Genomic DNA, 23,238 nt, shown 5'->3' on the forward strand with positions numbered 1-23,238 from the left:
GTCATATAGTAAGCTTTGAATATTGATGCCACACTGATTACATTTTTATAAAATGGAAACAAAACAAAATGACATTTGAAAGCAACAAGTTTTTGGCAATGTTAATGTGATACAGTATTCTCAAACTTACATTGACTAGCTGCAGTTATTTTTTAACCCTACTGTTTGGTCTAGGACACCTGATTGTCTGATGAATGTCCTGATTCTACAAGATTAACTGTAGTGTATGTTTTGAGAATATACTTCCTTAAATCATATGACCCATCAATTTGGGGAGCTTTAACATTTTAGTACCTGTGGCATGATATTTTACTCAGACTGGAGTGAGAAACCCATATATTGAGTTGACAGACTGGAGAAGTTGGTATGGAATTGGAAAGAATCCAGCTAGAATTACTCCTGTTAGAGGGTTCAGACACTATGGAGTTTGTATGGTTTCATAATGAACAGTGTAAATAATCAGGACAGAAGATGCTCTGCTTCCCACCAAGAATACTGCAGGCAGAAATGTAGTGCACTTCATGGATTACTTCCAGGTCTTCCTTTTTCATTACAGAGCATCCTTATGAGAGGTGAATTTACACAGCAAGACAACTGTACAATAGTTTTTTGATTTTTGCTGTTTTGGTTTGGCCTGATATGTTTTTTCATATGGGGGAGTTTTGTTGTTGTTGTTTCCTTTCAGGGTTTTTTATTAGTGATGTGGTGTTTGGGTTTGGGATAAAAATATTTTTAAAATGTACATTCATAAGCTAAGAAATTAATCATTTGGTTTGTATTGTTTGTACCCGTAGGGAAAAGGTGGAGCAAAAACTCTTATGAACACTATCATGCAATTGAGGAAGATATGCAATCACCCATACATGTTCCAGCACATTGAGGTAAGACTGATGAGTTTGATTTTGGGAGTTGTTTTTATTCAGATGGCTAGGATCATAGAAAACTGCTAAAGCTTATGTGTGTGGAGAGGGCATGTCTGTCCACATAATTTATACTGGAAAGAACAGATTCAAAAAAAACCATGTATTATAGTCCACAAGTGTCACATTTTTATTTGTAATCCAAGGTTTTTAAAGTAATTTTATGGAGCAGTATCTTCAAAAAGTATAGGGTTTTTTGTTCATTTAAGACAACCCAGAGCAATTCGGTGTTCACACATACCAAATTTTATTACATATAGACACTGGTTGAAAATGTCATGTGTAGAATCTTTTTAGTAGTTAGCAGACTGCTAATCTTCTACATTGTCAACTACAATTGTTCTATTCCATCCATCTCGATTTTTCAGCAAAAATGTACTATCTGTATAGCATCTCTCAGTAGGACCTAAGTATATGAATGTAATAGATCTGAAAAGATAGGAAGTGTCATAAATATCTGGAATAAAGCCAAATTTATGAAAATATAATCAATTACCTACTGTGATTTATTATTATTATTGTTGTTTTAGTTTTCACTCTTCGTGATCTTGTATGCTGATTAATTAAACTGAGTAATTTGCAGATGTATCTCCTGCTGATTAGTATAAATTAATTAGTATTCTACCATATTTGTAATCTGGTAGAATGTATGCTGCAGAAGTCACTTCTGCAAATGATGAATTTCAAATAATAGTACAGGAAAACATGAAGCAGAGCATTGTTGTCACAGGGTGGTTTCCAAGAGTATGAACATAACTGAACTCAAATCACAATACTCATATATTTAATTTGATTTCTGTAAGAATGCACAGTTTTTAGTTACTCTCTAGTTTTTAATATGTTTACTGCTTTTAACTTTGCAGGAGTCCTTTGCTGAACATCTGGGCTACTCAAATGGTGTCATTAACGGGTAACTCTGTTTTTCCTGCTGTCCATAGTGTTGTATTAATAATTATTAATTAATTAATAATCACATTCCTTTTCTGGAAGCTACATGTTAGGAAACACAAGCATTTTATACAGAGGTAGAGGAAGTACAGGGCACATATGTAAAGCAAAACCTAATAGTACTGTAGCAGTACTATAGTAGAATATTAGAAGGTCTTTTAACATCTTCTGATGACTGTCCATCTGTTTCAGGATGGCAGACAGAAAAGACTTATGTCTTCCTGTCCCCTCATTTGGAAATTATATATCATCTGAAATTCATTGGGATGACTCTTTAGAGATATCTGTTAGGATTTTCTTCTCTTTTTGGTTACTTTTGCCTTTTACTTTTTCTCCTTTACTATATCTTTTCCAAATTAAAGTAGCATTTCTTCCATTATGTGAAATGAAAAAGATTTGCTTTATTTTTCTTGACACTGTGCAACTGTCAAGTTAGTGGGTGCTTTCTAAACAAAAAGTGTGTATCATCTATCTAATTTTCTTCCTCTTTAGGTTTTAATGATAATATTTTTTTCCTTATCTAGTACACCAGACTGTTTGTGTCCTTAGCTAATTTACCAGAATACTTCTCTCTGAAACAGTTTAGTCTTTGGCTGATTACAGGTTTATATCAGAAGGCTGTGTATCTTCTGGATTTTGTGCCATTGCTAATGATAAATTGTATTTTAAGATTGTCATTCAAGGTTAGAGAAAAGTTTCATGAAGTTTATTCCTGTAAGGTGTATCACTGTGGTGCTGATTTAGACATTCTGTTTACTTCTATTCATTTCTGGGTTATGGGTGGAATTTCAGTGCTAGGACTCACTTTTGCAGTTCTTTGCCTAGAAGACAAAAGAGTAGCTAATCAAAGCAGGTAAACACTGTTCAGGATGGCTAAGGTTGTATGACTAAAAGGCATTTCCTATATCAGACTCCTGGCACTGTCTCTATATATTAGTTCAGTTTGCAATATTTCACTTCCATGTGCATGTTAGTTGAGTGGAAAGGGAGTTGGTGTCCAGCAAATGCCCGATGAATACAATTTGAAACTGCAATTTCAATTGAAAGTTGTTTTTAATTCCAGTTGAAAACAAAATAGTAGAATAGAATGTCTTAGCTTATAGAGTGTTTAGCTGAGAGATCATGTTTGTTTTAATAAATAATGAAAAAGAACTGAGTGATTGAAAGTCAGCAGTTTTTGTAATTGATGAAAAATCAGGAAAACAGGACTTCACTTGTGTTTATTTTAATCAATGTGCAACTTAAAGAAAAGTGCAATGAGTCTTGTTTAGATTAAGTAAATTAGTCTTTTTGTTATATTGTTTGTATACTATATACTTATATATTTTGTTTTATGAGTATACATATATACTCATAAACTATATTTTGTTACATCATGTAGACATGTTAATGACTCCAGACTTTTAAATGTGGGCTTATTCTGGCATTTTCTGTGCTGCTTCTCTCCAACAGAGCTGAGCTTTATCGGGCCTCAGGGAAGTTTGAGCTCCTCGATCGTATTCTGCCAAAGTTGAGAGCCACCAACCATCGTGTGCTTCTCTTCTGCCAAATGACATCTCTCATGACCATTATGGAGGACTACTTTGCATTTCGAAACTTCCTTTACCTGCGTCTCGATGGTAAGCTAAATCAAACAAAAAAAAAGATAAATACTAAGATAAGAGGTGGTATTCTTCAGTAGTCTGGGCATGGGAGCCCTGGGTTCTCCTCCCAGTGTTTTTGTAACAGTGCTGTGTTGTTACTATACAAAAGTGAAAACAGGTTCAAAATACTGTTTCATAATCCTGCAACTGTGTTTACCATGAAATTATACCAGTAGATCCTTCAGTGGCATTTTATTAGAATTTCCCATATTCTTTCAGCCAAGGTACACAGAAGGACATCCTTTTGCTTCTGTTGGTAGAAGTAATTTTCTCTATCTTTTTCAGTGTTTTCTTTTATCTGTTTAACTGGCAGACCATTTGGTCAATGGATTATTTTGGTAAATGCTCAGGTCTATTCCAGGAATGCAGATTATGTATAAATTTGCTGCTTAGAGGCTGATTTCTTTCCCACACAGGGTTTAAAATCCAGGGTCCCAGTCGGTCATCACTGCCTGAAAATAGTCTCATGATAAGAGATGATAATGTCAGTGTTAGGCCTATATTCCAATGGAATAAATTCTTTCTTTTTTCTGTTTAAAATTCAACTGCTATCCTTCATAGGATAGCTGAATTGCAGTGTGATGCCTGAATATCACAGAAAGATCAAAAGCCTCAATTTCTTCGTGTGTAGATATGTTTTATTACTTCGAACAAAAAGATGGTTTAGAAACATTTTAGATACTAGTATCTTTATTCTGTTCAGTATCTCTGTTGAGTGTTCAGTATCTTTGTGGATGATCTGGATGAGGGGATTGAATGTTCCCTCAGCTGGTTCACAGACAACACCAGTCTGGGTGTGGGTGTTGATGTGCTGGAGGGCAGGGAGGCTCTGCAGAGGGCTCTGCACAGGCTGGATCATGGCCCAAGGCCAGCGGGGTGAGGTTCAACAAGGCCCAGGGCTGGCTCCTGCCCTTGGCTCACAACAGCCCCAGGCAGCTCCACAGGCTGGGCCAGAGGGGCTGCAAAGCTGCCACAGGAAAAGGCCCTGGGGGCTGTGACAGTGACTGAACAGGAGCCAGCAGTGCCCAGGTGGCCAAGAAGGCCAAGGGCACCCTGGGCTGTGCCAGCAATGGTGTGGCCAGCAGGACACAGGGATTGTCCCCCTGTGCTCAGCACTGGTGGGGCTGCACCTCAAACCCTGTGTGCAGTTCTGGGCCCCTCACTCCAAGAAAGACACTGAGGTGCCAGAGCATGTCCAGAGAAGGGCAGCAGTGCCGGTGAAGGGTCTGGAGCACAAGTCCCCATGAAAGGAGGGTTGGGCTCTTTTCTGGGCAACTGGCAACTCTTGCCCTGTCACTGGGCAAACAGTGACAGGGCAAGAGGACACAGCATGTCCTAAGCTGCGTGGGAGGTTCAGGTTGGACATTAGGAGGCATTTCTTCACAGGAAGGGTGATTGGGCATTGGGATGGCCTTCCCAGGAACATGGGGAGGTCACCATCCCTGGAGGTGTTCAGGGAAAGATTGGATGTAGCTTAGTGCCATGGTCAAACTGACAAGGTGGAGTTTGATCAAAGGTTGGACTCGATCTCAGAGGTCTTTTCCAATCTATTTGATTGTAAATGATTCCCCCAATTTTATGGAAGAAAAATCAAAAATAACATCCCACCTGAGTTTTAAACCTGTTTGAAAGAAGTTTCCATTTTGGTTGTCTTTTATGTTGGTGATCTCTGCCTCATACTGAGCTTCTTAAATAGTGATCATTTTTACTTAATGTTTTATCTCACACAGTATAGTATTAAACAGTCTCAGCAGCATTTATCAGAACACTTTTTTAGTAGAGAAGCAACAATTTAAGATAAACATAGAGAACAGTATAAGTGAGACTTGAAGTTACTTCTGAATATTTTTAACAATGTTTTAAATTGACTCTTATCTTCATTCTTTATTCACAAGAAAACGTAGTACCAAGAAACACTTTTGTTCTTTACAAAGATTAGTGAACATGAAATTGAATCACTATTATCCTTGAATGTAAAATGGGGTAATGAAATGGACACAAAAATGAGCTATATCACTGTGCCACAGAATGCCAAAACCATCTGAAGAATATACTGACATGCTAACAAAGACCTCTTCACACTTCTGGCCTGCATGTGTTTTAATACTTCTGTTAAAGAAGGATAAATTACATTGCATTTTAAATGTGTTAGATTAATTTACCTCATGCATTTTTAAATTAATCCTTTTTCATGCCAGAATGTTTATGGCAAGACACTTCATTGTCCTTTTCAGTTAATTCATTAAATTAGATAAACCCTTTTTCTTCTTTTCATGTTTCATAATGACAGATATCTTCCATACTGGGATGCAATCTATCCAGGTTCTGTCCATGGAGTATTTTCTCTCCAATTCAAGTTCCTATTGTGGGGTTCACTGTGTCAGCAGTGGGCCAGCAGTTTGGCTGTGTGACTGTGGTGACTAGAGTTGGGATGGAGTTAATTCTCCTCCTGGTGGCCCATGTAATGCTGTGCTTTGCATTTGTGGTTCAGCAGGGTTTGTAAAACCAGCAGTGCCATCACCCAGGGTCTTGCTCTTGCTGAGCAGCACTTGCAGTGTCAAGGCTTTCTCTCCAAACACCCCTCACCCCCAAGGCAAGCAGGCTGCATTGGACTGGGACCCAGATGAGACAGCTGACCAGGCTGACCAAAGGGTTGTGAACAGCAATAAAACCTGAGGGAAAAGAGGAGGATGCTGGGACATTGCTTTTTATGGCATTTGTCTTTCCAATTAGTCATTACAGGCACTGAGGCCCTACTTCCCAGGAAGCAGCTGGTCCTCTGGTTGCTGCTGGGAAGCAGTAAATAAATTCCTCTTCTTGTCCTTACATACACACACCTTTCACTTTCATCAAGCTTCCTTTATCTTGGCACAGGAGCTTTTCTGTCTTACTTCCTCCCCATGTGCAATTGAGTTTGGGGAGGCAGGGGGGTGTATCTGGAAGCCAGCTGGGGAACCCACCATAATAATTTTTAAAAAATCATTTTCTCTTCATAAATCACCCTCAAGATGGGACATTTTAAGAATTTGCAGTCTTGTGGTATTAACTATGACTCCAAAGGCAAATAGTGACATTTTGATAAATCTCTATAAAAGTGGCTTTTAAAAATATTTAATGCTGCTGTAGCCAGAAGGCATTAATCAAAACTAGAGCTCTGTTCTGTTTGTGTGTAGTAGCTTCAATTGAAATTTATATGAGTTATAAAAAGTTATAACAGTGTTAGTCAACATTTTAAGATCTACTTTAGAAATGTCAAAACAAATGCATTTAAAGAGACCTTTAGAAGTCCATGTTGTAGGTGTGATAGGCAGTTGACCTAAACATTCATGGCCAGTGTTATGGAAAATGTGTCAGAGATATCAAAAAGCAGCTCACTAAAATAACCCTTTCACGTGTACTTTGGCAGCAGACATTGTATTTATGTTACTTCAGTTCACATCTTTATTGTATGATATTTTAAATGTTTTTTTTCAGGCACAACAAAATCAGAGGATCGAGCTGCTCTGTTGAAGAAGTTCAACGAACCTGGGTCACAGTACTTCATCTTCTTGCTGAGTACAAGGGCTGGAGGGCTAGGCTTAAATCTCCAGGCTGCTGACACCGTTATAATCTTTGATAGTGACTGGAATCCTCATCAGGTTATTTTTATTTTCTTATCTTCATGAAACGTGTAAAGAATCGCTGGTGCTTTTTTGAGTTGCTTCTTCAAATAGACGTTATAGTCTGGGATGAAATGAAAAAAAAATCTGAGTAAGAGATAAAATGCTGCTTTGAGAGGAATTAGTGAGGCAAACTGCCATAATCAGGAAATGTGTTGGTTTGAATCAGTGAGGTAATTCTGTGCCTGCATATTTATTTTATCTGAGTCATGGAGTATCCTCACTGCTAGGAGTGTTATAAACCTGCTTCATTTGTATAACTGTACTCATTCTTTAGCCCTTAGGATATAATAACCAGCTCCCTAGCCTTTGGTAGTTTGCAATACTTCAGTAAAGGCTGTGCTGAATGCTGCCTGTATCACAAAATTAGGTGACCATGTGAGTGCAATAGCCTTGGCCTGAGGCACTGACCTTACTCTGTGGTAGTTAGTAGTAAGTACAAATAACCAGAAAAAGAGAGTATCATGCCACTTCGGCTTTTTTAAAAAAAAAACAGAAGGGGTACTAATTATGAATTATGTCTTTGCCATATTTTTTTCCTTATTTTTAAGAAAGTAAGTTCAACATCCCTGGAAGTACATGGTTACACGTGTGTTTTCAGCTATTGTGCAAATGCACGCAAATCATGTAATACTCAATGGCCACATGCAAAAAGTAAGGGAAGAGAGACTTCCAGGAAGAGTTTTAATACCTGTGTTCATTCTCTCTGTTTAATTTCTTTCTGTGTTCTTTGCCTAACAGGACTTGCAGGCCCAGGACAGAGCTCACAGAATTGGTCAGCAGAATGAAGTTAGAGTCCTGCGGCTGTGCACGGTGAACAGTGTGGAGGAGAAGATACTTGCTGCGGCAAAGTATAAGCTGAATGTAGATCAAAAGGTTATTCAGGCAGGAATGTTTGATCAGAAATCTTCAAGCCATGAAAGGAGAGCATTCCTACAAGCTATCCTGGAGCATGAGGAAGAAAATGAGGTAAGGTAGTTAAAAGTAATTAATCAAGTAGTACTGTCTTTTTTTATTCATCATTTACAAAGATTTTTATAACTCTTGAAATTAAAAAATTAATTATAATTTCTTACCATCCATTCAGAGAACTAACATAATTTTTATCTTTTTTTATGGTCACAGTAATAGGTTGTAACCTCTTATGGTTACGATGTAATGATTGTGTTTAAATCTTAGTGTAGAATTAGGCATTGCAACTTTAAACCGATTCTACCCTTTATAATTTTGGCAAATAATTGCATAAAAGCAAAGACTTTTTCCAGAACAGATTATAAACCATTTCCTAAGTCCAATATATATGTTCAACTAGGCAGTTTGATTTTCAGACATGCTGAACAGCTAGTTCTATCTAGGTTCAGTTTTGAAGGACCCTGCTTATTGTGCATCCTTTGAAACCTATTTAAGAGTTAAGATCTGCTTTGATGTGCTTAGGGCAAGCCAGAAAATAACTGTTTCTTTCTGGTACTGTGCCCAGTCCTGATTTCCCATACCACTTTCTCTTTGAGAAAAAAATTAACTGTTTTAAAAAGAGCTGCCAAGTCTTTCAATAGTGGGAAGTAAGGTTATAGTCACTGTGTGTCCCTCTCTTTTCACTGTGTTCTTCTCTTGAGTTGTGAATGTGGAATGGTGAACTTGTTCTTTCACCTGTCGCTGCAGACTCTGCTCTTAATTTGAACAAAATTTAGTATTTGGACAAAAGCCACATTTGAGAGAAATTAAATAAATGTGTCAGTTATATTGGCACACACAGAGAAATTTTTGATGAGCACTGACTTTTTCCCACCTTGAAAATAACTTGTAGTGGGTAAAGACAGAGCTTTTGAGACCAATCTTGCCTCTGAGTGGGGCTGGTGTGTCTGCATAAGGTGCACACTGATAGAAGATTCTACAGCCTGTGTTTCACTGGCACCCTTCACTTTATGGAGTACAGTTTCAAAGACCAAAGAGTTTACTTCTTCAGTCATTAATCCTTTTGTTTAAACTCTGCATTGAGCATTTACAAGAGCATGATTAATGTGAAATTCTGTATTGTTTTGGTATTTTTCATTGATATTAAAGAAGAGTGACAAACATTTTTATCAGTAACTGTCTTTTATTTGTGGTGTTAATGCAGAAATTTGGTGATATACATATGTACTATTTTTGATTAATTAAATTTGCACTTCTAAAGTGACCACACTTTCTGTATGAGTAGATAGATTAACTTGAAACCAGCTGACATTTTCAGTAATCCTGTGAATTTTTAACAAATTAGGATTACATCTGTTTCTGAAATATTCATCTGACAGTTTCAGAAGTCAGGGCTGTAGCTCAGGCCTGTGTGACATGCTGTATTTTGTATGACTGTACTCTGTAGATGACTGCAGAGCAATTTATTTCTTTTGTGTTCTTCAAAATATACTTAGTCTGCCATCCTGACGCAAGCAGATTTTAAAAAAGGTTTATTTGCCATAGCTCAGTATCAGTCTTTAAGTCATTGATACTGCAGTCTGACTTCCTAGCTGAGGCTTTCAAATAATACTTCTTTATGAAGAGAGACTGTGCAAAACTCTGCTCAAACACTCTGCCTCTTGAGGACTAAGAAGAATTGAATTTTGCACTGTCCTGCACTGCCCAGCCATTCCTCCGTCATTGCACCAGCACTGAGTATCAAGCAGGAGATTGATGGGAAACAAGTAAATCTCTCAGTTAAAAGTTGAATTATCAACAATATCGACACAGCTTTGACTTGCAAATATGGACTGGCATGTCTAACAAAGATACTGTTTACTCATCATCAGTTAAATATTCCCATGCTAAGCATGCTTTAAACTTTTCACACTTGTATGTAGAGTACTATGTTCTGTTCATCCTTTTTAGTAGGTTTTTTTCCTAAGTTCAGCATGAAGGCTCCTCTTATTTTTATTTCTTCTTTTTGCAGTACTAGATAAAGCAGAGAGGTAATTTCTGTGCATTTAGAAAGACTCAGATTAATAGCAATTACTGTTAGAAGTTACTTGTTCATAGTGTAATTTTTTGTTGGCACTTGAGTTTGTTTATAATTTTTTCTTCCACCAAGCCTACCTGTTTGGCAATAGGATTATTCGGCCTAACTACTGATAATGTGGACAGTGTTGTTACAGCTTCTACTGTGAGATCACTTATTTTTTTTCAGATCAGATGTTACTCTGAGATAATAAGGAAGTATGTGGACTTTTCATGGTTATAAAATAATCTTTTTTTCTCTGTGTGTGTAACCTGTGTGATTTCCTTTTCGTGAACAGTATAGGAGCAGTGACTAGAAGTGAGAAGAAGTGACTTCTTCTCACTTCTTAAGTGAGAAGAACGCAGCTCTCTTAATTGTTTTCACAATTACCTGATTCATGTTAAAATTTATATTATGTGTTCATTGAGGTACAAAGGTGTTCCTTGTGAATTGTGTTATTGAGAACAGGTTTGGACTTTTTTCAAGGTGTAGAAATCCAGACACTGGAGGGAAGATGTGTAGATATATAAATGACTTATTTCTGAAAAAAAAAAGCAACAGGATGTTAGCTTTTTGGATGCTACATGCAGCATTCTATACTCCCATCAAACTGGGTTCAAAACTTGAGTTTTTAGGAAGATTTATAGGTCTGTAGCATAAGGCAACATAGGTTTAGAAAGCCCTGTGTGGAGTGACCTGTTGTCTGTGGTTTCAGAATAATTCATACTGAACATTTTGGGCTTTGTTTTAAAGTGGGTATCATAATGGTTTCAGCTTTAACCTTTTCAATTGAACACTACAGTTCTAAATTGTTTTTATAGTGTCTGTTTCTGTTTTTATGAAATAAGCAATTTGTCTTCAGTAAAATGTTCACATCGCAATTTGTAAGCAGAAAGTGGTCAAGAGAAAGTGACTCAGCAGGGTTATTTTCCAGGATAAATACATGTTTTGTTCTTTTCATTTAATCAGGGATTTTTCAGTCTCCTTGCTTTGATGGGAAAGACCTCAAAATCTAGGATGGTGTTTCTGAAGGAGTATTGTAGAATAGCAGAACAGCAGGAAAGACATCAATTTTAACCAAAGCACTAACTGTGCTTCTTACCCAGGAAAACCACAACCCAAAATTTCCTGGGTTTGTATTTGGTCGTTTCCTCATTCTCAAATGTTGAAGGCAGTAATAAGTCTCATTTGTCATTCTGTGTTATTTTGTTACTTCTGAATAACTGAACGCTTTAAAGGTTTAGTTTCAGTTTAAGTGCTTCATACATGTCAGGGCTAGTGGAGCTCTGAACTGATGGAGTTAGTGTTAATTCAAGGTGCATGTGTGCACTTCCTAATAATTTTATTTATCTTTCTAACCAGGAAGAAGATGAAGTTCCTGATGATGAGACACTGAATCAGATGATTGCTCGACGTGAGGAGGAATTTGATCTCTTTATGGTAAGGATGGTGTAATCATAAAAGATCATCTTCTCTGGTGTTTTTAATAAAGGCCTTAACCTTTCTGTCACTCAGGTTTTTCAAAACTTTACTGGAGGAATAGGTTTTATTTACTTGTACTGTTCATCTGAGGAAAGGAGTGTAGTCCACTTAAATACAGAGTTCCTCAAATGACAGAAAGACTTGAGAGATGCTTGCTGTCAGTGAAACAGTGACAGTCTGGAGGAAGAGTTTGACACAGCCTGAGAAATTAATAGTGCAAAAATGTTAGTCACAGTTTGGCTTACTAGTTCTACAGCATACTTTCACTATTCAACATTTCTTCTTACTTTTGGACTTAGATATTGGCAAGGATAACTACAAGAACTTAACAAGCTAATAAATTAGTAGACTAACAGTGCTCTTCTCTGGTGGGTTAACTGGGGTATTGTTGATGTTTTCGTCAAGGATCCAGTTCGCTGCATCTCTGCTGCTAAAACTATTTGGAACAGTTACCAAAACAGTGGTTCAAATGTGAGCCACTTCTTTTTATTACTAACTCTCCTTTTTGTTTATGGTACTGCAGCAGTGGTGGAATAATTACTCAAAAGCCTTTGCAGGCATGGCTCTTGCCTTTTAGTATTTGTACAGTCTGAGGATTGCTAGAAGACCTCTGGGCTTCACTGACACCAGTACAGAGCAATGTACTTAATTTACTTAATGGTAAAACAGCATGTCTTCTAATTCTACAGAGGATGCTTTCTTCTGCAAGGTGGAAAACAACAGACACACCTGAGTGCATAAATGGAAGTGCATCTGGTGGTATCCACAGAAACAGCTGCTGATAGGACCAAGGCAAAACCTGTGTACCCAGCACAGGTTTTTAGTCCCTCATTGTCTTCTGCTCAAGAGTTCATCTGTAAAATTTGCTGTTTCCCAAGCATGCAGAGGCCTTTTTTACTTAAGTTAAAATTGCCCACATACTCTGTTGGAAAAGGCCTTATTTCCTCATATGACTATTTTGTCATTGCTGACTTGCCAGTTCAGTGCTTTTGTGCTAAGATTCATTAAGTGTTCATCACCACTAAAGCCAGGTTGCATAGAAAAGAAGTGCTTACAGACACCTGTCTTTTTAAACTTTCCATTGGTGATTTGAGTGTAAGATCTACGTGACAGAAACCAAGAGGTGGTCATTTGATCCAAAACTCAAATAATTTAATCTGAATGACTGACTGCACATATCCTGAGTTCTGTGAAAGTGGATTCGCTGCTAGAAAAGAGCTTCTGATTTCTCCTTCAGACCCAAAAGGAAAGAGCTAATCCATGACTGGAAGCAGCTGATGAGTTATGTCTGTTTGCTTCCACTTTTAGTATTAAATGAGAAGGTTGTTTAATGTAAAACAGTTGATGAACCTAGAGTAAAGACAGTTTTCACAGAATCACAATATGCTAAGCTGGAAGTGACCCACAAGTTTCGATTCCAACTCCTGGCTCTGCACAGGACACTCCAAGAATCACACCATATGACTGAGAGCACTATCTTAACACTTTTTGAACTCTGTCAGTCTGACAGTGACAGTTTCTCTGGGGAGCATGTTCAAATGCTGAGCAGCTCTCTGGGTGAGGAACCTTTCCCTGATATCCAACCTGAACCTCCCCTGGCACAACCTCAGGCCTTTCCCTCGGGTCCTGTCACCTGAGGGTGACCCCAGAGCAGAGACCAGTGCCTGCCCCTGCTCTTCTCCCCACAGGGAAGCTGTAGCTGCAGTGAGGTCTCCCCTCAGTGTCCTGCAGGCTGAACAGAGCCAGTGAGCTCAGCTGCTCTCACACAGCTTCCCCTGCAGCCCTTCTCCATCCTCATGGCCACTCTGGACACTCTGTAGCCCTGCATTGGGCTGTTGTGGCACCAGAGCTGCCCCAGCACTGGAGCTGAGGCTGCCCCAGAGCAGAGCAGAGCAGGACAATGCCCTCCCTTGCCCTGCTGATGCTGTCCCTGATGTCCCCAGGACACGGGTGGCCCTCCTGGCTGTCAGGGCACTGCTGGCTCATGGTGACCTTGGCACTGAGCAGGACCCACTGTCCCCTTTCTGTGGCTCTGCTTTCCAGCGTGTCATTCCCCAGTCTGTCTGCACAGCCAGTGCAGAATCTGGCTCTTGTCCCTGTTACACTTCATATGGTTGGTAATTTTCTAGTCCTCTCATTTGTTGAGGTCCCTCTGCAGTCCCTCCCTGCTTTTGAGGGAGTCACCAGCTCCTCACAGTTTTTTATCATCCGTGAACTTGCTTAGTATCCCTTCAAGCCCTGCATCCAAGTAATTTATGAAGCTATATGGGCTGAATTTATGTTTTTCATGTAAATATACATGGACATTTTTAAGGGAAAGAAAAGAGTTTTTTGTGGTAAAAATTTTAAGAGTTTTAAAAATTTTAAGTGAAGCTACATACTTTGAAAGCTAGGGGTTTAAATACAGTAAGACAGAAGGATTGCAGTTAAATATTAATGGCTAAGAAATAATTTAAATTGTTAATACAAAAATTAGTTTTAATTTTTGTAAACTGTTTCCTTATAAAAGAAAAATCTGAAAAGCAAGTTTGCCACTCAGAGCTATTTGTCTTTCTATCAATATTTCAAGTCTTGCATAGTCAGATAAAAGGCAAAAGGTAGTCTGTATTTTCCTTACTGTAGTGAAACCTATGCCACCTCATTCCCTTTTAAAGTTGTACATACGTAATCAGAATTCAGAAGACTGCAATACTTAACAAAAAATGTGGTTGGGTTTGTTAATTTAACTAGTCCTGGTCCTAGTAAAAGCATGTATTTTACTAATTGAAGTGAGCAGTTCCAAAACAATCTGCAGTAGAGGTCAGTTCCGTGAGCATCTCTTCTGTAGTCACTTTGCTGGTTAGAAGAGTTATTTGGCAAAGTTATTGACAAAGTTATTTGACCTGAAATACAGCTGTAGAGCTGAATATACTGTTTAGAGAGAAGGTATGAGTGGACTTTCCTCCTGTGGCTTTTAGAGGCTTCACATAGTAAAAAAAATTAGAAAATACTCAGAGAAAAATTTGGGGGTTTTGTGATCTGTACAACTCTCATCATTTCATATGAATCCTTCAATAAATTACTTTTCTGGAAAATGTTCCTTTTAGTGCTAATTTGCTTAAATAAAGAAAACATTTTAAAAATCATGATTTTTGATGTAAAAATTGCCTTTCAAGTGTAAGGCTAAATGGGTACCAAAACTCCAGTTATGCTAATACTCTTAATCTCCTTGAAGCGAAAATGGCAATCTAGTAGAACTGGGTGTATAAATTACTGGTTTCTGTCTGAGTGGCTTGAATTGTTTTTTTCAAGGACTCTCTTAGTTACAATTTGGAAGGTTTTACACTGAGTGGCTTCGATTTTTTTTTTCAAGGACTCCTTTAGTTATAATTCGATACGTTTTAGATAACCATTCACAGTTCACAGGATGGCAGTGCTCTGTGGTTTTTCTAAACTGGAAGTTTTAGGCCTTGAGTATGCCAACACTGAAGTTCTTTGCTTAGATTTAAGTATTGGTAGCATATTACTTTCAGCAGTCAGGCCTTACTGAGGACAGTGATCATATAGTTATTCTATTATTTTAGTTATATAAAATAATGTAGATATCTCTTCAAAACATAGGTTTTGGAAAGATATGGGATGATAGAATCAGAGGTTTCCCAGATATAAGTATGGTTTTGTCTAGTATCTTCAGAAAAAAAGTCAGTTTGTATCTCTGATATCTCAGATTAACTGAAATTGTCTTTAATTTTCCTTCCCAAATGCTTTTATGCCAGAAAACAGTTATTATAATATATTTCTATAACAGTCTTTGTGTTAGACAAAGAAACATGGTCATTGGGGAAAAAGTATGAAGTTTCAGTATTGACTTCATGTTCTTAATGTCATTAGAATATGATGTCTCTTGACTTCACTCACGTTCTCTACTGAGCAGAAGTAGAGAAATCTATTTAATTTATCCCATTTGAGCTCTCTCTTGGTGCAGCTTTCTGGTTGTCATGTTAGCAATAGACTGAGCCACATGTTTGGCTTGAATGAGACACATTTTGAAATCAATTCAAATTGAATAAGATGTTCTTTAAAAGGTGAAATGTGGAAGTCTGCTGTAAAAAACTGCAGGCTGAGCAGCCCATTCACTGTTTTCTGAAGTAATGGGGAACAGGGAAAACATCCATGTATTTATAGTTGCTTCTTGAACATTGTTGGACTTCCACACTCAAGACACACATCTTGCTTTCTGCTTTTCACTCAGTTAAGGAATCACACAGTGCATAAGTCAAGATGATGAAAACAAGTTGTAAGATGCACTTTCTGAGGTAGTATTGTAGAAATGCTCATGTGTGAAAAGTGGCAAAATGAGAGGAGATTCAGCATATTCAGTGGTGCCATCACTAAGCCTCAGTTTTTAAATTTGGCTGGGTTTGAGCTGTCCCTCTGGAGAGATAATACCTCTGAATTCCTGCATGTCTGTGTTTTGGCTAAGGTTGTAAAAGGATGATATGTCTAGTTGCCATCATGTGCTAATTGCAGCATCATGTACACATGAGGAGACATTTGCACATAATTGAGAACAGTTTTTTATGAAGGTTAAGTGGCCAAAGCAGTAGCCTCTTATGATGCTACAGCCAATTCTGATGCCCATCTATTTACCTAATTTTTTTCAAATACAAAAATGAAATGTTGGTGGCCATCTGTTTGTTTTCTCTGCTTAGCAGCTGATTATTGAGTATTGAGTACTGTATGACTATTCAAATGGCCTGTTTGAAATGCCTATTTATATTATCCAATTATGGTACTTCAGACAATGCAGGTGAAATTCACAAGACCACAGCAAGCCAGGCCAGCATATAGTCAATAGAGGTGGATGCTTCCCCAGGAGGATTATAAAACACCTCACTGATGAGTCTACAGTAGATCATGGGAAGGTATCCTGTCTCCATGCCTGAGCTGTCATTCACCACACTTGAAACGAATGATTATTGAATTATTGAATTTCAGCTGAAAGTCTTAACTTCTAACGTTCTTAACACTTCAGCTAAGCTTATCTGATATTTTTGTGTTTTCATTTTTGTCTGGTACAGCAGTAAGATCAGAAAAAAATTCAGGCTTCAAACATGTTGGCATTCTGGCTCTGTGTAAACAAGCTTTTCTCTGAATTTATTAATTCCTCTTTGATTCTTTGTTTTTTATACCAGCTTTTAAATTTTCTTCTGATACTCAGGGTAACAAAACTAGTCTATTTTAGTTACTCTTTTTAGTGACGTAGTAGCAAAACCTTATGGTGACAGCAGTTCTTGTGATCTGCTTTGTGTCACTTGGCTATGTGTTGTCTTAGTTGAAAGCTAGTTATGAAGTAGCGAATATGACTGGAAAGTCAGCATTTGAGTGTAGCTTTCTGTAACATTCAGGAATGTTATAAAAGGGAGATACCTGGGAAGGACTTTGAAGTGTTATTAGAGAGGTGGGCATTGGCATGGTTCACCTGATAATTGCTTTTAAATCTTTTTCATCCTTTGCCAATCGCCGTTGCAGCGCATGGACATGGATCGTCGCAGGGAGGATGCCAGGAACCCTAAACGCAAACCTCGCTTGATGGAGGAGGATGAGCTGCCATCCTGGATTATTAAGGATGATGCTGAAGTGGAAAGGCTTACATGTGAGGAGGAGGAAGAGAAAATATTTGGAAGAGGATCCCGTCAGCGCAGGGATGTGGACTACAGCGATGCTCTCACAGAGAAGCAGTGGCTGCGGGTAGGTTGTTGGTTGGTTGTTTTTTACATTTGAAGTTTACTCATTTGTGGTGGGTTTTTCTTTTCATTTTGGGGACTGCACCAGGGAGAGCACAATTTTAGGCCTAAAATACCCTCATTATCCAGCTTCTGCTGCTATGTTGAAGATGTAAGTAAGTTTTGAACTGCACTGCATAAATCTAATTCACTGTTACTGAGTCAGGACTGTGGTAGCGTTCTATTGGAACTATTCTTATTTCCATGGGTCTTACATCTTCAGGTACTTTTGTAAGTGTCATCTTTCAGATACATGAAAAATTCTTCAATATTCATGAAAACTGTTAGTCAGTGTATATTAAAACTTTCTGTGCCACACAAGCTTATTATATTTTTAAATACCTGTGTTTAATCCTTTTAAGAATTCAGAAATTTTCACTTAAATTTTCTTTCTCTGAGGCTATTTAATTTCCAGATCTTGAGCATTTATTGGCTCCACTGAGATCAAAACATTTGATAAATGATTTAAGAATTTCAGACCTGAAAGTAAAGATTCTGCACTTAACTAAGACCAGATCTGGGATTTTGTCTCTTGCTGTTCTTTGAAATCTACATTCAATGAATAATAATGCATGTGTCTTTTCGTTGTGGTACCAAGTGCGTGGTAAAGAGGTGAGGAATGATTGTTGGAAAGACTTTTCAGAAATCTGATAATAGTATGATTTCCAAAACTTAAAAATTAAGTATTGTACGTGCAAAACTAATTTACATGGTTCAACAGAGTAAGTTTTGTTATAGAATGATTACAGACAATAGCAACAAGAATATACAGTGTAGGTTTTGTGTATAATTCACTCAAGATAAGTAAAAATCTTACATATTTAGTTTAAAATGGGATGTTTGGGAGACTGCATTGTGAAGTACTGTACTATGAGCTAAACCAGACCTGTTTCTTAGGGGAGAAAAAGCCTGAATTATTCAACAGCTGTAAATTTAAGCAAGTCTGTGAAACTACAGAGGTTTGATACCTGACATTTTCAAGCAGCCAGTGGAGAGGAAAGATCTAGAAACATAAACTCCTGTTTGGATTCTTGAGGATTTACCTTATCCTACAGTGGAAGTGCTTGCAGTATAGTGTACATCTACTCAGGGTCATAGTAAGCTACTTTTCTTACTGGTGGAGCACTCTGGCTATGGCAGCATGGAAGCTAGCTTTAGCTTTCATATCTTGTGACTTGCAATTGCTGTAATATTTATTTTGAGTGTTTTATTGTCAAAAATGGCAGGCCTAAAAGAAATCATCTGATCTCTGACATACTACAGGCAGAATTATTTAGTCCTGTGTCATTTATATGAGAAGTTCAGGACCTGATCTTTTCTAGGCGTTTCTGAGTAGTGAACTTAGAAGTCCACAGAGGATTGTTTTTACCTGTTTGGCTTTTTATTATATTTTATTTGAATTTTCCTGTTGTATTGTCAGCTAATTACATTATCTGAATAACTCTATTCATGCAGAGGGGCCTGATACCACTCTTTTTTTAACATTTCTTTGTGTCATAGAAGAGTTGTCTCCCAGTTGAGTAAATTCAAAAGGTTAACAACCATGCTTAGGAAGTCTTTTCCCATAGTTCCTGTTTTCTAGACCTCTGGATTGTTTTCACTGACTTCCAGCAGTTGTTCTACATGTGACTGACATCTTTCTAGAAGTTTGATCAAAAGCTAGACATCAGAATTCCAGATGCAGCATCATTTGAATAAATATGTCTTTTACATAACTTCGTGGTACTTACACCTCGCAGTCCAGTAGTTCATTTTCTAACATGGAAGGCATTGTCTCATGTTAAATTTTTGATACAGAGTAAGACCTTAATCCTTTTCTGTGGCTCTACTTCCTTGCCAGCTTTTCAAAATCATATTTCATTTAGTCAATATTTCTTTCCTAAGAGGATTTACCATATGCTCTTGTTGAATAATTTTCAAGTTTTTTTCACCAAAATTACTGCAAATTTTAAGCCTGTCCTTGGGTGAACTTCTGGTCAGCTTGGTGTTCTCTTAAGATTTAGTAGGCATAACTTCTATTTTGTCTTTCTGAAGATACTAAAAACACTGAAGTGCTGGACCATTTGATAAAAAGCTATAAAGGGCTACTCTAAAAACAACATTTTAGCAGGTCCCCATATGCTTGACAGTAATTGTTTTGATTGTTTGCTTCTGAGACTGTTGTGTGAGGCCAAGTTAGAAACTTTGCTAGGCAAGATGGTACATATATTACCCCTTTTTCACCATGGCTTGTTATTCTGTTGAGAGAAATTATTCTCCCTTATCTCTATTGAGTAATTAAGCATGTTTTCAAATCAGCTAAGTATTCTTAGAACAGACTGCTTCATGGTGCATTGCAATTACTACTATAACTCTACTGTATACAAAGTTTAAGATGCTTTCAGGTGCACTTGAAGGTGTGATGAACCAATGGAAGCATGAGAACTACTAATACTTTTTAGTTTCTCCAGTGGAATTACACTTAAAATGTAATGTTGCCTGTGTACATTCAGAATAAAACTACAACAGGTAGATAATGAAATATAAGTAAAGTTTTCTGAGGTTTTATTAATTATCTTATTTTTCATGTGTTTGAAACAGAGTTTTTTGTCACACCCATTACATTCTCAGTAGCATCACTTTTATGTCTTTGAGAATATGTTTGATTTTTCTGTAATGATGTCTCTACAAGATACCATAACAATAGTGTACAACGTATTTAAGGGAATACTTAACTATATAAACATAAAAAAGGTGGTAGATAGTTTATAAGCATAAACTTCTATCTACTTTATAAGCCACTGGTATCTTGTGGTTTTCTCACTGTAACCTATAATAGTGTCATGCATAACACGTGAAAACTGTGAATTCATTGTTTCATAGTAACTTGGGTGCAGTGAACTACTTCAGAGCAGTGGGACTGAAAATAAAAGACAGGTTCTGAATCAAAATCGATACTTTAATAGGCACCCTTGTAGCTATGTTCTGTGTCATGCCATTTTCCAAAGGTAATAACCATGGGCCTATTTTTATTGCAGTATTACAAAAGGAGATTTATTTACCATCAGCAAGGGACACCCCTCACTTTTTTCCTCTTGCTGTGGCTGCTGTTGCAGCTCTATAGCTGTCTTCTCATGGGGTTTTCTGAATGAAACTTTGCATTTCTGATCAGTAAGTTGGTTTCATAATATTGGTGTATAGTCCTGAGCTGTCTCTTCTATGTCTTGGAGAGTTGACTAGATCTGTTCTTTTCCGAGTAGTTTTGCCTCATTCAGCAGCCACAGCTCTGATTGTGGAATAGGTGCTGGCTCCTTTTAAGTTAGACCCTGAACTCTCTGCTTATACACACAGCACTGGAGAGTGTAGTTCTGGTCCTGGCAGATCACAACAGGACCACAAGGGTGGTGTGCATGCCTCTACACTGGCCAAGTGTGCCAAGCTCCCTTCTTGCTAGGAGGTCAAGTAGCTGAGTTTGGAAGCAAGGGATAAAATAATTACAGAAACCAAACCTGTGATCATAGGCAGCATTTAGTGAGATTGTGCTGCTGCCCAGAACAGCCTGTAATCCACTGACAGTCTCCCAGGAAAACTCTTAAGACAGAAACAGGCTTCATCACTAGCTGTCGCTGCAGCCCGCTGTTCTCTAACTGTTGGCATGACAACCATATTTCCTTAAAAAAAAAATCTGGAAGGAGGAGTTTGCTTCCTGATCCTACAAGGCATTTATATTCTGGAAGTATCTCATGCTGTAGCAGATTCTGTCCATGCACCACTTCTAACAGAGCTGCAAAATACTTTGCTGGTTACCATGGCATATTATTTTTGGGAGGGGTCATCTGGTAAGAATTCGATTGCCTGAGACAGGCTTCAAGAAACAGAGGATTTGTTTGAGTAGGTACAAGACCCTTGAGACAGTTGCATCTGGTTTGAGCTTCTCATGTAATTTAATTGCTGGCTAGGTGACATACGTAAAGTCTTAGTCTCTAGTTGTGCTTTTTAATTTGAAATAGCCTTACATGTTGGCCAGGGAAACATATCTGAGTACAAAATCAGTACCGTCTCATCTATGTTGTGCAGACATATAAAAGTCATGATTGTTTGGCTCATCTAAAAATTTTAAGTGAAATTCATGTCTTTGGTTTGTAATTAGTCAATCTTACTTAAAGAAAAACATCTTAAAACTTAAAGAAAAATATTACTTAAAGAAAAAACTGCTGGCTTTCACTCATGCAGAATGTCTGGTGAATACTGTTTACCATAGCCACAATGTAAATTTTATTTGCTTATGTTTACTAAAGTTATGTGATATACTAAATGAAACTACCTAGCAGGAAAATTTTGGGGCATGTTTTTAACTGTTTCCTCATCAATTGGAATTTCAGCTTTTTGATTTACACACTCTCCAATAGTCTGTTTACAGGTTTGATAGCAGAGGTAATAAATTTGGGGATAACTTGTTGGTACAACTTGGTATAAATTACTAAAAGTTTTCAAGTAGGTTTGTGTTTTCTGAGAAAGCATCACTTCTCTATATAGAACTTCAGAATCAATACTAGGAAGGTATTTAAAGACTTATTTTTGTAAACTGGGATGGTGGTATTTGATTTTAGAGTAGTGTTTTGCTGATGAGTAGGGTCAGAGACGGACACCAGCTTAAAGAATAGTGTAATTTACTATAATGCAAAACTGCAAGGAATCACAAAACGATAAGCTAGGCAAGGCACCTAATCACAACTACAAAGAAAATGCTGTAGTGATTAAGAAAGATTAAGTTACCCTACTTTAACCTATCAGTCCAGGAAGGGTGTCACAGTGAAGGACTGGAGAACCATGCCTGGCACCTGGGAAATCCTGAGGTGCATCCACCTTTGCAGGCAGTGAGGATTCTGACTTTGCTGTGAGAGTAGCCCAGCTTCTGTAATAGGCAAGCTCCCATTACTTCTAAAGCAGGAACATCAGTTTTTATCCTGCTCTTGGGTTTCTCCCAAAGCCTGGCCAGGGCTCAAGGAGAGGAACCAGGAGAGTTGTCTTTGATCCTCCGCCCACAAACAAGGCCATATGTGGCCTTATCTGGTTTCTAAATACAGAAAGGTAAATATGTGTTTCACCAATGAGCAGATACATATATCATATTGCTAATAACACTTCACTAATTAGTGGATACATAAAACATTTGGTTGGGGGATTCATGTAGAGGTCAGCTTTGGCACAGGGCCTGTTGTTCAGGCTTACTTGTTCATACTTAGTGCATGAAGTACTGAACCACTTGAGTGTAAAATTAGCATTACAGTCCGTAGTTGTTTCAGTCTTTATTGGAGGCTGAAATTCTTAGAAGCAGGGAAAAAAATTGTTTTTACCCAGTAGATAGTTTATCTGCATAGTTCATGTACATAATACCCCTGCACCCCTGATTTTCTCTCTTGCTTTCTACTCCATAACATTTTTGGTTACAGTTGCAAAGTTTCCTGAGTTGCTGCTAAACCTGTTTCACAATCAGGTTAGTGAGTATTTGTGCAGGATATTTGAAGAAAATTGCGTTCTGATCTAAACCCTACTCTGTATTAAATTGCAGATGCAACTGAATTTGTTAAGCTGTATGGGAAAACAAGTCACATTTAAAAGATGTTACTGGAAGATTAAAACGGTCCACCATCCTAGGGTGTTGTATATTTTGTGACCACTGATTGTCAGAATGCCCCAGGTACTATTTTCTAATGTTCACTGTGAGGCTGATAAGTTTTATGCATGTAGAAGCTGCTTTTTGAAAGGTTAGAAAGTTGGACATGACTTCAAGGCCTGATTGAACCAAGCCATTTTTATATTCAGTACACTTATTGTCTATCTTTCATGTCCTTTTTATGAAATTCAATTCAG

The 23,238-nt window shown here is 37.7% G+C and overlaps 1 protein-coding gene across 7 annotated transcripts in view; it reads left to right on the forward strand.

Moving 5' to 3' along the window:
• Positions 1-23,238, forward strand: part of SMARCA2 (SWI/SNF related, matrix associated, actin dependent regulator of chromatin, subfamily a, member 2) — a 120,179-nt gene that overhangs the window by 65,387 nt on the left and 31,554 nt on the right. For all 7 annotated transcript variants that reach the window (XM_063423777.1, XM_063423783.1, XM_063423781.1 and 4 more), the window contains exons 22-28: positions 795-881; positions 1,784-1,830; positions 3,321-3,487; positions 6,986-7,149; positions 7,912-8,139; positions 11,501-11,578; positions 17,132-17,350. In XM_063423777.1, coding sequence (XP_063279847.1) covers positions 795-881; positions 1,784-1,830; positions 3,321-3,487; positions 6,986-7,149; positions 7,912-8,139; positions 11,501-11,578; positions 17,132-17,350 — 990 coding nt within the window. The remainder of the gene's footprint in view (positions 1-794; positions 882-1,783; positions 1,831-3,320; positions 3,488-6,985; positions 7,150-7,911; positions 8,140-11,500; positions 11,579-17,131; positions 17,351-23,238) is intronic.

Source organism: Prinia subflava, chromosome Z, assembly GCF_021018805.1.
Source record: "Prinia subflava isolate CZ2003 ecotype Zambia chromosome Z, Cam_Psub_1.2, whole genome shotgun sequence".
Lineage (NCBI taxonomy): Eukaryota > Metazoa > Chordata > Aves > Passeriformes > Cisticolidae > Prinia > Prinia subflava.